This window comes from Borostomias antarcticus (assembly GCF_949987555.1).
Source record: "Borostomias antarcticus genome assembly, chromosome: 2".
In the NCBI taxonomy this organism is placed as follows: domain Eukaryota; kingdom Metazoa; phylum Chordata; class Actinopteri; order Stomiiformes; family Stomiidae; genus Borostomias; species Borostomias antarcticus.
Genome location: NC_140235.1, coordinates 2,386,429 through 2,401,428, shown reverse-complemented (window position 1 = coordinate 2,401,428; position 15,000 = coordinate 2,386,429). Strand labels below are relative to the sequence as shown.

Below are 15,000 nucleotides of genomic sequence, written 5' to 3'. Positions count from 1 at the left end.
AGACACCTAACCCCAAATTGCTCCCAATGAGCAGGCGAGCACCTTGCATGGCAGCTGCCGCCATTGGTGTGTGAATGTGAGTGTGAATGGGTGAATGAGAGGCCATTGTAAAGCGGTTTGAGTGCCGCTAAGGTGGAAAAGCGCTATATAAGTGCAGTCCATTTACCATAAGGTCAACAGGCTCCAGACCATATGAAACCAGCAGTCATCTATGTACCCATGTTTAATCCCACCATGCCCTCTCATGCAGGAGCTGGAGCAGTACAAGAGGAACGCTCTAAAGTCATGGAAAGGATTGGAGCTGGAGTCCTAACAGGAAATGCCACCTGGACTCTCCTTACGCATATTCAAAGAAATGTTCTTTGTGTATACAGTAGTACTATAGTTCCTCTCCAAGACCTTGTGTACCGCGCTTGTGAAACCATCTGTAGAATAGCCTGTATAAAGTGATGTGAATTCATGCATGGAGTTTTTCTCCAAACATGTAATAAATTTCTAATGGATTTTGGAAAATAAATTATTTATTTGAGGTTTTTCATCACATGACAGGAATGGACGGCATACGTAAAAAGAACATGCATTTTGCCAGCATAACGCAATCCTTGATACGATCACAATGCCTAGTTTTAGTAATAATGCTTAAGTAGTAATACTTAAAGACGCCATCTCACCATTTTCACATGACACTACCTACACACAGTAAACGTGACAGTCCAACTCACCCTAACTGAAAAGTTTTCTAAAGAAAGTTAATTTAACAAGGTTCATTTAACAAAAGTAGAAAAGGTTCATTTAACAAAAGTAGAAAAATACTCCAGAGTCAAATGCTTGATCGCTGTTTCTGGTGATTATTCTGCACCTTCGTTTCCAACCACTACTCTGATCATGGTGATGTTTCCATGGCCTTGAGCGTGCATTTAGTCTCTACGCTGAAGCAAGCAGACTTCCTGGAACTTCTGAGCCGTCTACCCTAATAGGCTCTGTGCACCAGCTCCACTACTTCCTGAAAGTCACGTGGCATCTAGATTTCCTGTTCTATATGATTGGATTAAGTAATTAATCAGGTGTGCGGCAGACCCAACGCACACCTGATTAATCACTTAATCCAAGTATATAGGACAGGAAATAAAGATGCCAAGTGACTTTCAGGAAGTAGTGGAGCTGGTGCACAGGGCCTATACATCCATGCGTCTACCTGACCATGGATGCGGTCTGGGCCGTGTCGGTCTCAGCGTCGTACGAGGCGGTCTCTGATCTTGTAGCTGATGACTCCCAGCAGCACCAGGGCGGGCAGGAAGGCGTAGAGCAGGAGGAAGTCCAGCAGGTAGCGTGACGGCGCTCCCGGGTAACCCTGGTTGATGATCTGGTCGCCGTCCGTAATCACACAGGCGCCGGGCAGACTAGACTGACCTGGGGATTACATGGGGTTACAGACGGGTGTTAGACGGCCATAAAATAAATTATGATGTGATGATGATCGGACCTTTGGGATACATGTGAAGTGGATAACGAGCATGAAACGGCAGCTCTATGGGCCCTGAGCCTGAGGAATGACTGCTGTAGCCAGCCATCCCATTTAGATGACACAATAAAACTACTCCATTTGGAGACACAATTATACATTTTGTTGTTTTTATTGATTTTGTACTGTGCACAGTACTAGAAGTTGATGAAGCACAAGGTAAATTTCATATCCAAAAGCTCCAGTAGATGGCAGTAGACTCCTGTAACGGACATATGTTGTATTTTCCAGCCAAGGGGCGATTCGGGATGTCGAGGCATGGGCACTAGGAGTGGGGTTTTAGATTCTCAGTGGCAAAAACAAAGGTAGCCTAGTCTTTTTCACAAGAAGCAAAGTTTGGAAAGACTCTGTTAAAATATGTAGGTTGAGGTTAGGTCACTGTGGGCTTAATCAGTCTTTTTTTTTTATTGTGGGAAAACATGGCACTAGGTTGTGTGAGTGTGTGAGCCCTGAAACAGTGAAGCATGTTTTTACGGAATGTACTCGGTAGAGAGAGCAGAGACAGTCCTTTTACAGACTGACTGCTTTAGGAGTCTGTTCATTCTCCCTTCATTCTTTATTTGGCCTGAGTGAGAACCACCAGCTGATCACAGAAGCAGTGCGACAATAGGCTATATGCACAACTCTAGTACTTCCTGAAATTAGACATGCTTCTCTATTTCCTGTCCTACACTATTGGATGAAGTGATTATAATGAATAATTATTTCATCCAATAGTGTAAGACAGGAAATAGAGAAGCATGTCTAATTTCAGGAAGTACTGGAGTTGTGCATATAGCCCATTCCTGCACAACACGGGACTGTATGATGGAATATAAAGTGCTGGTGTACCTAGGTACGCAGTACAACCCCTGACCGGTGGAGGGCAGTAATACGCCTCGACGCGTCTACACCATGGTCTACACTGTCGGAAACGCAACAGAAGAAGAAGAAGAAGAAGAGAAAGTAGAAGAAAACGACAGAGGAAGAACGCACAGAGGGGAGAGTGATGGGAGGAAGCGTTGCACATTGCAAAAGTTTGCCATTGTGTATTAGTATTATTTTCCACAATGGCAAAGAAAATGCACAAGGACATGGCGGAGGTGTTTGAAGAGGTAATGAGGCGGTCAGACGTGGAGGTGGAGGATTCCTCAGATACCGACAATAGCGAAGATGGGGCTTCAGAATATGAGTACGTTTTTGAGCTTATTTTGAATTGGGAACTATTTGTTGATGACACAGTATTGTATAAGACAGGGCTATTCAATTATATTTAATATTTTTACATATCTCGATTGCCCAGGGACTGCGGGTGGAAATAAGCTGTTTAGCTATAACTTTGTACAGTGCATCTCTCTCTATTCTATAGGGTAAATGTCTACTGTACCTTGTCCCTGTTTTAAAAATAAATAAAATCAATCAATCATTTGTCTCTTTTGGTCAAGTATGTTGTTTGAACATATTGCATTATGTGTTTAGTCCCAATGAGTGCAAACACAATAGGTCTATAGTCTAGTCCACACGAGCCCGTGTACTGTTGCAACCGTGTATTTGTCTAAACGGTTACCACTGTTTGTCCACATGTAACCGCGCTCTCGGGCCCCTGAAACCGAGTTCGTTTGAAACCGTGTTCGTGTGAAACCGAGTTCGTTTGAAACCGTGTTCGTGTGAAACCGTGTTCGTTTGAAACCGTGTTCGTCTGAAACCGTGTTCGTCTGAAACCGTGTCCGTTTGAAACCGTGTTCGTGTGAAACCGTGTTCGTTTGAAACCGTGTTCGTTTGAAACCGTGTTCGTCTGAAACCGTGTCCGTTTGAAACCGTGTCCGTTTGAAACCGTTTTCGTTTGAAACCGTGTTCGTCTGAAACCGTGTTCGTCTGAAACCGTGTTCGTCTGAAACCGTGTTCGTTTGAAACCGAGTCCAGGGTGAAGTTTTTGGACAATTACAGTTTCAGCGGTTGCGTGTGGATATGATAACCGCAGTCTTTTATCGCTCGTCTCCATTGTTTGACGTTAGAGCGACGGTAAACACATGCAGTAAACCGTGTTTTTCGTGTTTGTATGTGCTAGTGGTTGAGGTAAAATGGTAAACGTAAGAAAAATGTTGTTGCTACTCATTAGGATTCTGTCGGCAGTCTTTGGGTGTCATATCCAGCTGTTTAACCTCGTCAACGAATATCTGAATGTTTCGACAACCGATTCCCAGTCTACATTTTCCTGTATTTTGTTTACTTTGTATTAATTTGTGAGGTTAAGGAGCAATTCTACCTCACTATCTGTCCAAACAAAAGATTCTGCCCTGCGAGTCGCCATTGTTGTTTTGTGTCTTCGTATTTTCCGCCTTTCCGCGCGCCTGTTCCGGTATTGACTCTGGCTTCTGATTGGTTAAAATGGACTTTCCGTTTGAAGTTACATCGCCACCTACTGCTTTGGCATGTGCATTATATCACATTATATTATCATATTTTTGTGAAACCGGAGACCGAAAAACTAATGCAAAAGTATACAGGCTCGTGTGGACAAGTCAGGGCTATTTAGTTATATTGAATATTTTTACATATTTCCACTGTATGTCTCTTTCGTTCTACTGTACATATGTCATGATGTAAATAATAATTAGTGTCCTTATTTCCATAGCCAACAAGAAGAGGAAAATGAGCCTCCATCTCAGACATTGGCTCCCCTTTCAAGGTTTGTGTGCTCATTATTTGTGTAGTTTTGGTCTCAAAGTTGACATAATATATCCATCACTGCTTCATTGTTATATTCATAAGCCTTTCTGCTCTTAGAAATTGGTGTGATTTCAGTCTTTTTAATGTTTTTTTTCAACATCACCTGCTCTGTTTTCTTACAACAGTGATCCTGATGTGGAAGATGAGGAAGAAGACGATGGAGAGGAAGAAGACTATATCCCCCCACCACGCACTTCATCAAGGAGTAGGCCAGGGCGTACATCACCAACATCCTCGAGTTCGCGGTCCCCTGTCTGTGTCCCAGGGCCGTCAAAGAGAGGCCGAGGCCGTGGACGCGGTGGGCAAGCCAGCAAGCGGCAAAAGCTGGCTAATGGTGATGAGGCTCAGAAGGAGAGGTGGCACACCAAGGAGGAGCCAGATGTTGAACCTCCAACACGGAAGTTTGAGCCCAAACACCCACCTGGCCCCAGGATCGACACCAAGGTCAGCTGGTCTCCTCTCGGTCTCTTCCGGCTGTTCTTCAGCAACAGCGTCCTGCACACCATCGTGAACAACACCAACGCTGCGAGACGTCTGGCGCAAGGCGCACGCTACAAGTGGTCTCCCCTCTCCGTTGACAGATTTTACATTTTTCTTTCCATCGTCCTCTTCACCGGCTTAATACATTTGCACGAAAGGGGTGACTATTGGAGGAATGAGTGGCCGTACAATTTTTCCTTCCCCAGGGGCGCCATGACCAGGGACAAATTTGAGGCCATATTTTGGTCTCTTCATCTTTCTGATGTCAAAGAAGACGAAGAGAACGAAAAAAAGAAAGGAACAGCCCAGTATGACAGGCTGTCAAAAATCAAGCCACTCTACGGGGAGATCGTGAACTCCTGCTGCGCTCTTTTCCAACCAAAACAGGACATATCGATCGACGAGAGGATGGTGGCGAGCAAAGCCAGAATTGGATTTAAGCAGTACATGAAAGACAAGCCAACAAAACATGGCTACAAACTCTTCGTACTGGCAGACTCCCAAACCGGCTACACCTACAACTTTTTTGTCTACCAAGGTAAAGACGAGACCAAGGTCAAACGGAAGGGACAGAAGGAGGACGGCCTGAGCGTCACGTCGGTCATGGACCTGATGAGGTTCGACCTCCTTGGAAAAGGCTATCATCTGTACGTTGATCATTTCTACACCAGCCCGCTGCTTTTCAACAAACTCGCACAAAATCACACGGGAGCTTGTGGAACTATTCGCGCCCATCAAGAGGGATTTCCAAAAACCACCAAAAACGACTTCCCGGACAAGCCCGAGAAGGGGGATATGAGGTGGATCCGTAGGGGCAACCTCCTCTTTGTGCGGTGGGTGGACACAAAAATTGTGAATGTCTGCAGCAGCATCCACAAGGCGTATAGCGGAGCCACTACACTCAGGAAGGTGAAGGGGGCCGATGGACATTGGCGCAGGGCCCCTATGGAGGTTCCTGACGCATGCAAAGACTACAACTCCCACATGGGCGGGGTGGACCTCTCCGACGCCCTGATCCAGTACTATTCTGTGCGTGGCAAGGCGATGCGCTGGTACAAAACCTTTTTTTACCACTTCGTCGACATCGCAGTCGTCAACAGCTACATCCTGCACAAAACACTGACCGTCGCTCGAAACCAGACCCCCTTGACTCACAAGCGCTTCCGGGAGGTTCTCATGGGGGAAATGATCGAGCAGGCCAAAGCTATACTCGCCGAAGAGGCCCCCCGACCCAGTCTCACCAACACCTGCATGCCCATGTACCGAGGGAGAACCGGAACCGAGGACCGCAGGAAGTGCGTGGTCTGCACCACCAAGGAGAAGGAGAAGGCCAAGCAGACGCCGGGCTATAAAGTCAAGGGCATGAAGACGGCCATTTACTGCTCCAAGTGCGACGTGTCGCTTTGCCTCGTTCCTGAGAGGAACTGCTTCGTGGAGTATCATGGGATGGCTCCTCCTAAGCCTGAGTCTTGAGTGAGGATGGCTCCTCCTAAGCCTGAGTGAGAATGAGTCTTGAGTGAGGATGGCTCCTCCTAAGCCTGAGTCTGATTGAGGATGGCTCCTCCTAAGCCTTAGTCTGAGTGAGGATGGCTCCTCCTAAGCCTGAGTCTTGAGTGAGGATGGCTCCTCCTAAGCTTGAGTCTTGGTGAGGATGGCTCCTCCTAAGCCTGAGTCTTGAGTGAGGATGGCTCCTCCTAAGCCTGTCTTGAGTGAGGATGGCTCCTCCTAAGCCTGAGTCTGAGTGAGGATGGCTCCTCCTGAGTCTGAGTGAGGATGGCTCCTCCTAAGCCTGAGTCTTGAGTGAGGATGGCTCCTCCTAAGCTTGAGTCTTGGTGAGGATGGCTCCTCCTAAGCCTGAGTCTTGAGTGAGGATGGCTCCTCCTAAGCCTGAGTCTTGAGTGAGGATGGCTCCTCCTAAAGCCTGTCTGAGTGAGGATGGCTCCTCCTAAGCCTGTCTGAGTGAGGATGGCTCCTCCTAAGCCTGAGTCTGAGTGAGGATGGCTCCTCCTGAGTCTGAGTGAGGATGGCTCCTCCTAAGCCTGAGTCTGAGTGAGGATGGCTCCTCCTAAGCCTGAGTCTTAGTGAGGATGGCTCCTCCTAAGCCTGAGTCTGAGTGAGGACTCTGACGCAGACAGACGTCTCATTTAGATGACACAATAAAAACGACTCCATTAGGAGACAAAATGACACATTTTGTTGTTTTCTATTGATTTTATACTGTGCACGGTACTGAAGTTGAAGCACTGATGTTAATTTCATATCCAAAAGCTCCATTAGATGGCAGTAGACTCCTGTAAAGGACACTAAAACCACTGTGGAGGCTTTGCCCTTTGCTCAAATTCTATCTATTCTACCTCACTATCTGTACAAACAAAAGATTCTGCTCTGCGAGTGTAACAGACACAATATTTTTGACACTGTGAATAGATTCTCTGAGGTCCCTAGATGTCTCTGGACACCAAGAACATGCATATGGACCTTATTATTGTGGAGCAATTCTTTTACTTTGGGTATGTCTTTTTAGGTGTTTTTTTCCTGAAAATATGGTCAGGGCTTGATTAAGTATTTTCTTATGAAAAATGTTTCTGATTCTTCTTGTTTCTGATTGTTTAATTCTTTTATAAAGGGTTTTTTCAATTGTTGTACTGTATTGTATTTGCTATTTTTATTATATTAGTTCTACAATGTCTTTCTATATTATGTATTTTACCAGGCTTTAACATCTAGCCCAGGGACTGCAGCTGAACATTATCAACCCTGTTAATGCTGCCATATTTACAGTTGTATTCATGCTTCATGTATATCACTGTGGATTGGTATGCACTGTCCCTGCTCAAATAAAGTAAAAGTAAAGTACTGCCGTTGTATTTGTGTTTCAAGGACCCCCTTGAAAATGAGAGGATTCATCTCAAGAGATCTAAAGGGGCGCGTGTGTGAGCATGCGTGTGTGTGTGTGTGTGTGTGCGCGTGCGTGTGTGAGCGCGTGTAGGAAAGCCCATTGGTAAAGTGTCAGACTTACAGGTGAAGTTGAGGCCGTGGAACTCTGTGACGATGAGGAGTTCACAGCCGTACTTCTGGAAGGTCAGGTAGCTGAGCCACTGGAAGACCAGAGGCATCTGCTGGGTGCTCCTACGTAGGGGGACGAGGGTCGGGTCAGCACCATCCAGGGGGGTAACGCCTCCCCGGTCACACACACACACAGACGGTACGTACTCGGGAAGGTCGACCGTACGAGCGGCGGACCCCTCACCTCAGAAAGCCAGAGCCCACCATGATGCCGGCCACGTTGATGAGCGCCACGCCGCTGTTGACCATGCTAGGGTCCTGCACCACTCCCAGCAGCACCAGGGTGAGCAGCTCGCCGACCACGTGAGGCACCAGGATCACGGCGCTGAAACACAGGAACCTCCAGGGGTCCGGATGCATGCCCACCGTCCTGGGGGAGAGGGGGAGTAAGAGATGCTTAGTTGTATGCTGCAGTGTTACATAGGTATTGTGATGCTTCCATGTATGCTGTCTTTAACTGTCTTTTTAACTGTCTGTTTTTAACTGTCTTTAACTGTCTTTTTTTAACTGTCTTTAACTGTCTTTTTTAACTGTCTTGCATGCTTGCTGATGATTGGCTGCTGCTGTATGTCTGCTGGTGATACTCACTGCTCCATGTAGTGTTGCATGTTTTATATATGTGTTGTGATGTGTCAATGTGTGCTGTTTTTAACTTATCAAATACCTTGTTTTGTTTTCAGCCCCCTAACCCCCTTCCCTCAAGAGGCTTTTGCTTTTTCCCAGGCCGCCTTTGTGAATAAGAACTTGTTCTTAAATGCCTGGTTAAATAAAGGTTAAATAAAAAAATATGTATTTATTTATTCTCTGCTCAAGACATTGTCATGGGAAATCTACACTGTGAATCCTGTCCAGTGAACAGTTGTCCTGTTTATCGCCCTGACCCCTCTATCCCCAGGCCTAAACACTCCTGTATGGCAGGAGACCTCCCCAGGGGTCACGTCCTCCCAGCTAGACCTCCCCAGGGGTCCCCTCCTCCCAGCTAGACCTCCCCAGGGGTCACGTCCTCCCAGCTAGACCTCCCCAGGGGTCCCCTCCTCCCAGCTAGACCTCCCCAGGGGTCACGTCCTCCCAGCTAGACCTCACCAGGGGTCCCCTCCTCCCAGCTAGACCTCCCCAGGGGTCCCCTCCTCCCAGCTAGACCTCACCAGGGGTCCCCTCCTCCCAGCTAGACCTCCCCAGGGGTCCCCTCCTCCCGGCTAGACCTCCCCAGGGGTCCCCTCCTCCCAACTAGACCTCACCAGGGGTCCCCTCCTCCTAGCTAGACCTCCCCAGGGGTCCCCTCCTCCCAGCTAGACCTCCCCAGGGGTCCCCTCCTCCTAGCTAGACCTCCCCAGGGGTCCCCTCCTCCCAGCTAGACCTCCCCAGGGGTCCCCTCCTCCCAGCTAGACCTCCCCAGGGGTCCCCTCCTCCCAGCTAGACCTCCCCAGGGGTCCCCTCCTCCCAGCTATCTCTGATCTCTGTAATGTTCACTTCAGCAGTTGACCCTCAGACCTAGCCTACTGACTGATGATTGGCTAGTGAAGTATTTGCATTTGCATGTCACAACCATAGTGTTTATAATGCTCTCTTTTGATGAGAATCACTGCTCTTGGTGGATTTTCCCTTCTCTGAGAGTCTGACTTTGCAAACTTGTGAACTATTTGGAATAAAAGTCACCAGCTTGGACTTGCAAAGATGAACCTTGGCATTCTCGACTGCTCTTTTCTTATATTTTAGAATAGATCTATAACAAGAGCGTGGGATGAGGAACAGCTGGGACTAGACACGACTAGTCGAGCACAGAACGTGTCAAATACTGTATATCCAGAAACAGCATCCCCATCCTCACACAAACATAACAAGCATGCTCACGCACACACGCCAGCCCACACACACACACCAGCTCACACACACACACGCCAGCCCACACACACACCAGCCCACACACGCACATGCCAGCTTACACATGCCAGCCCACACACACACACACGCCAGCTCACACACACACGCCAGCTCACACACGCCAGCGCACACACACGCCAGCCCACACACACACACACGCCAGCTCACACACACACACACCAGCCCCCAGGCCCTTACCAGTAGAGGAAGGAGGTGAAGATGAACACACTGGTGATGCTGAAGGGGACGATGTGGAAGATGTAGGCTAGAAACATCTGCCACTTGCTGTACAGACCGTCCTTACTCTCCTGGTCACTGATGGCCCGCAGAGCAGGGACTACACACACACACACACACACACACACACAGGGCAGAGGAGAGGAGAGGGTGAGGCAATGTCTTCCAACCAATCACGAACGTCCGTGCGGTCAGCGCAGATGAGGTCATCACACTAGCGGCGGTGCTAGCATCAGAGCACACAGCTCACTGGAGGCTCCTGGGAAATGAAACAAGTCGGTTTGGGTTGAGATTCATAAAATTGCACCGCTTGAGGTTTGATTTGAGGTCGTTGGTGGTCGTGGCAGTGGAGTTTGGGTGGTGTTCCGTTCCTTTGGCATATCTAGACAGTCACGCTACGGTTCTCAACGGTTCTTGAGAACACAACGGTGGCCTAGTTGTTTTTTTCTCTCTATGGGGTGATTTTTAGCACTCCAGATTTATCTGGCCTTGGTAATGATCCAGGAGTTCCTGGTTATCTACACACTTAACAACCCAGCCTGCTCTTATCTTCTCTACAGACAGGCCAGGGAGATAGCAGGAGAAAGTGAAGTGGGCTGGTCCAGCTTGGTGTGAACTTGAACCCTGGGAGATGTAGGGGAGAGGTCATGGGCTCAGGTTCTGTCGGCACTTGCGTTTAACCGTGCTTAACTTTTATTCCTGGATTTGATTTTTCTGTTGATTTTTTTGTTTTAGATGTCCTTTTTTTTGCATTTTGTTTTATATGACCTTTTGTGTGTTTTTTGCACTTTGTCTTGATGCTTTTAATGTCTCATGTAAAACACAATTGCCTTGTTGCTGAAATGTGCTCTACAAATAAACCTGCCTTGTCTTGGCCAGCTCTCTTGACTTATTTATTTATTTATTTATTTATTTATTTATTTATTTATTTATTTATTTATTTATTTATTTATTTATTTATTTATTTATTTATTTATTTATTTATTTATTTATTTATTTATTTATTTATTTATTTATTTATTTATTTATTTATTTATTTTATTTTATTTTTTTAAATCTCTTTAAAAACAATTGTGGTTAAATACAAGTTGAATAAAAAACAATACAACAATAAAAGAGAGAATGGGATGCTGTTATAGGCATATATAGGTTTTTATATTCATGATGGTGTATCGTTTCATAGGCATGCATGTTATACTACTAAAGTTTGTAATGATGTTGAAATGTTATGTTATGTAATGTAATGTGTATTTTAAATCGTATGGCTTAATCCATCAGCCCAGGGACTACGGGTGTAATTTAGCAGCTGCAAATTCTGGTGCTGCCTTTTAATTGAGCGCTGTCCCTGTTAAACTAAACAATAAAATGAAAATGAAATGCTATGGAGCTCACAGAGCGCGACGGCGTTCAGCATGCCGGTGTAGGGCGGCGCCCCCATGGACTGGTAGATGATGCCGATGCGGTCTTGAACCGCCCCCTTGGTCACGTCCAGGTCCAGCCTCATGACGAAGAAGGCCACGAAGAGACCGTAGATCAGGTTCTGGGACAGACGCATCAGGACGCCCATCCGGTCTCTGGAGAGGTTCCTCACCGTCCTCCTGCACACACACACACACACACACATACGCACGCACACACACACAAATACACACACACACACATGCACACACGCACACACGCACACACATACGCACACACACATGCACACGCACACACACTCACACACATACGCACACACACACACACACACAAATACACACACGCGCACACACACACACACACACACATACATGCACCCACACACACACACACACACACACACACATATAGGGTGAGAAGAGTGAGAGAAAAAGGAGAGGTTTGAACGAGATGTCCTTCTGTACCTACAGAGAGAGAGAGACGTAAGAGGAGAGATAGAAAGAGAGAGATAAAGAGATACAGTAGATAGATAGATAGATAGATAGATAGATAGACAGACAGACAGACAGACAGACAGACAGACAGACAGACAGACAGACAGATAGATAGATAGATAGATAGATAGATAGATAGACAGACAGACAGACAGACAGACAGACAGACAGACAGATAGACAGACAGACAGACAGACAGACAGACAGATAGATAGACAGACAGACAGACAGACAGACAGACAGACAGACAGACAGACAGACAGACAGACAGACAGACAGACAGATAGATAGATAGATAGATAGATAGATAGATAGATAGATAAATAAATAAATAAAAAGAGAATGCTGCATCTCATTGCCTGAAACAAGCTTGAGGGATGTGAGGATGTGATTGGTTGACCTCTGACCTGAGTAGCACAGCCAGCTTGGCGGCTCCGCCGGGAGACTCCGTGCTCTTCACAGGGACGTCGGGTTTGTCCGTCCGCTGGGCGCTCCGCTCGATCCGACCCAGCATGCTCCGGTAGATCTCTGAGCTCTGATAGGACAGCAGGATGTCGTGCATGCGGTCGTAGGTGGCGACCTCTCTCTCGCTGCAACGAGTGTCCACCGACGTCAGGTCCACTGTCGGCCAATCAGAGGAGAGATGGAGGAGGGGGTGTGAGATATGGGAGAGGTGTAAAATGGCAGGGCATGCTGAATGGGCAGTGTGACTGTACCATAGATGTCAAAGGGGTTGCAGTATTCTGGACACTCGTAACCAGACTGGCTGAAGAAGTCCACCATCTCACCAGGCTGACCGCAGAAAACTAGCTCTCCTCTGCTCATGATGGCAATTCTACTGAAGACCTGAAACACACACACACACACACACAAGTCCACACACACACACAAGTCCACACACACACATACAAGTCCACACGCGAATGCATGCGCCCCACCCCCACAACACACACACACACAAGTCCACACACACACACACACACACACACACACACAAACACAAGTCCACACACACACATACAAGTCCACACGCGAATGCACGCACCCCACCCCCACAACACACACACACACACTATTAAGTCTATGAAACACTCCCTATCCGTAGCAGAAAAGTATAAACGAAGTCTTCCTCTCACCCTGAAGAGCTCAGAACGTGGTTGGTGGATGGTCACTATGACGATACGGTCCCTCCGAGCCAGCTCCGCCAGCAACACCACAATCTGATTGGCTGTCATGCTGTCCAATCCTGTGGTTGGCTCATCCAAAAGGATGACCTCTGAGATGACGTCATCATACGTCGCCAGGTGACACATCAGGGAATATTGAACAGAGGAAGTGAAAAAAGAAAAAGAAAGAAGACATACTACTTTAACTTTTAAAAGGTTAGAACTTTTTAAAGTGGCACAGGCCTCTCAAAGGGGCGACTGCTGAAGATAAGTGTCTTTTTCTTTTAATTTCTCTAATTAGGACAATTAAAAGATTGCCTCTTTATAGAAAGGCTGAGTGGAATTAGCAGAAGCGTTAATTGCGTGTGATGAATTCATTTCCTGGTTGATTGGAGAGCCAGCGGACGAGAACACTTCATTACTGAGGCCTGGCGTTTGAGCGGAGAGTGGTCTGTCTAATCCTGAATGAGGCCTGAGACCCCCCTAGCCTCTCGGGGGCCCCCGGGCCCTGATAACCTCCACCTGGGGCTCTCCTAGGACCCCCCCGCTCCTCTCCACAGCTTAACCCAGAGTGTGTGATAACCCTGCCTTTCATTACCTCCCTCCCTCTCTTCTCCATCCCTCCATCCCTCCCTCCTCCATCCCTCCATCCCTCCTCCTGTTTCTCCATCTCTCCTCCTGTCCCTCCATCCCTCCCTCCCTCCTCCATCCCTCCATCCCTCCCTCCTCCTGTCCCTCCCTCCTCCATCCCTCCCTCCTCTGTCCATCCATAGCTTTCGTGAGCAGGTCCCCATGTAAACCTTGTCGATGACTTTAAGTGGGACAGACTGGTGCTGATAAACTTTTACTTCCTTCAAACTGACACTCCTATCAGATATCCTATAGATTCTGAAGACGCCTATAGATTCTGAAGACGCCTATAGATTCTGAAGAAGGCCAATAGGCCGAAACGTCAATAAATGAACTGCATATGGAGCCAGAGTGTGCAACACTCTTTTTAGGATCTGTTCTTCCAGTGATCAGCATCTCACAAGAGTACCTTGGTCTGCCGTACCCTTTTGTTATACTCCTATCAGAAACACAACAGAACCCTTCTATTTCACATATACTGATGCATTAGCAATGTCATAATATCATAAATTGTGCGTTTATTGGTTCACCGGTCCTGTATTTCTGATCGGGCATGGCCAGAGACAGCCTGTGTGTACTCACTGGGGTCCTGAAGGAGCTGGCTAGCGATGGACACCCTCCTCCTCTCTCCCCTCGAGATCCCTGGGAAGATCCGTCCTCCGATCACACTGCAAGCCACGTGACCCAGACTCAGCTCCGCCATTACTGACGACACCTGTGCAAATGGTGGATATCATTTAGAGATCGACCAGTAATCAGACGATAATTGCGGCCGATATTCACGTTTTGGCGTCGTATCGGCTATCGGCGTCACGGCCAAAGAACCATATAATGTTGGTGAGCGCTACCAAGCGTGCGTCGCCAAGGAACTCGGAGGAGTTGTCTACTACTACTACTACTATTACTACTAATAATAATACTACTACTATTACTACTAATAATAATACTACTACTATTACTACTAGTAATAATAATAATACTACTACTATTACTATTACTACTACTACTACTACTATTACTACTACTAATACTAATACTACTACTACTACTACTACTACTACTAATACTACTACTACTACTACTACTACTACTACTACTACTACTATTACTACTACTACTACTACTACTACTACTACTACTACTACTACTGCTACTACTACTGCTACTACTACAGTACTACTACTGCTACTACTACTTATAATAATAATACTATTAATTTATCTGTATGTGTGAGCTGTTCCCAGGTGATGACCAAAATAAAAACATAATATAAACTATTGTATTTGCATATCTTTTTAATTCAGCTTTCTCTCCTTGTCATTTTGTAAAAATAAAAAAAGTGAATTGGTGATATTGAATATCGGCCATAAATATCGGCTATAGGCCACCTCAACTT

General features: G+C 46.7%; 2 protein-coding genes across 3 annotated transcripts in view; one reads left to right on the top strand and one right to left on the bottom strand.

Moving 5' to 3' along the window:
* The window catches only part of dync2li1 (dynein, cytoplasmic 2, light intermediate chain 1), a gene marked incomplete at its 3' end in the record, with an annotated part of 8,184 nt that extends 7,871 nt beyond the window's left edge, over window positions 1–313 (top strand). The window contains exon 13 of the mRNA XM_084458681.1: window positions 251–313. Coding sequence (XP_084314807.1) covers window positions 251–313 — 63 coding nt within the window. The remainder of the gene's footprint in view (window positions 1–250) is intronic.
* abcg5 (ATP-binding cassette, sub-family G (WHITE), member 5) overlaps window positions 1–15,000 on the bottom strand; it is a 24,851-nt gene that overhangs the window by 3,297 nt on the left and 6,554 nt on the right. Inside the window, exons 5-13 of one of the 2 annotated variants that reach the window (XM_084458649.1) lie at window positions 14,187–14,319; window positions 12,945–13,084; window positions 12,525–12,654; window positions 12,216–12,429; window positions 11,288–11,493; window positions 9,857–9,995; window positions 7,962–8,147; window positions 7,731–7,840; window positions 1,201–1,410 (exon numbers count right to left, since the gene is read on the bottom strand). In XM_084458649.1, coding sequence (XP_084314775.1) covers window positions 1,229–1,410; window positions 7,731–7,840; window positions 7,962–8,147; window positions 9,857–9,995; window positions 11,288–11,493; window positions 12,216–12,429; window positions 12,525–12,654; window positions 12,945–13,084; window positions 14,187–14,319 — 1,440 coding nt within the window. In that variant the 3' untranslated portion in view covers window positions 1,201–1,228. Of the gene's footprint in view, window positions 1–394; window positions 1,411–7,730; window positions 7,841–7,961; window positions 8,148–9,856; window positions 9,996–11,287; window positions 11,494–12,215; window positions 12,430–12,524; window positions 12,655–12,944; window positions 13,085–14,186; window positions 14,320–15,000 lie in introns of those variants that run through there. The other variant, XM_084458648.1, reaches the window with a different exon arrangement.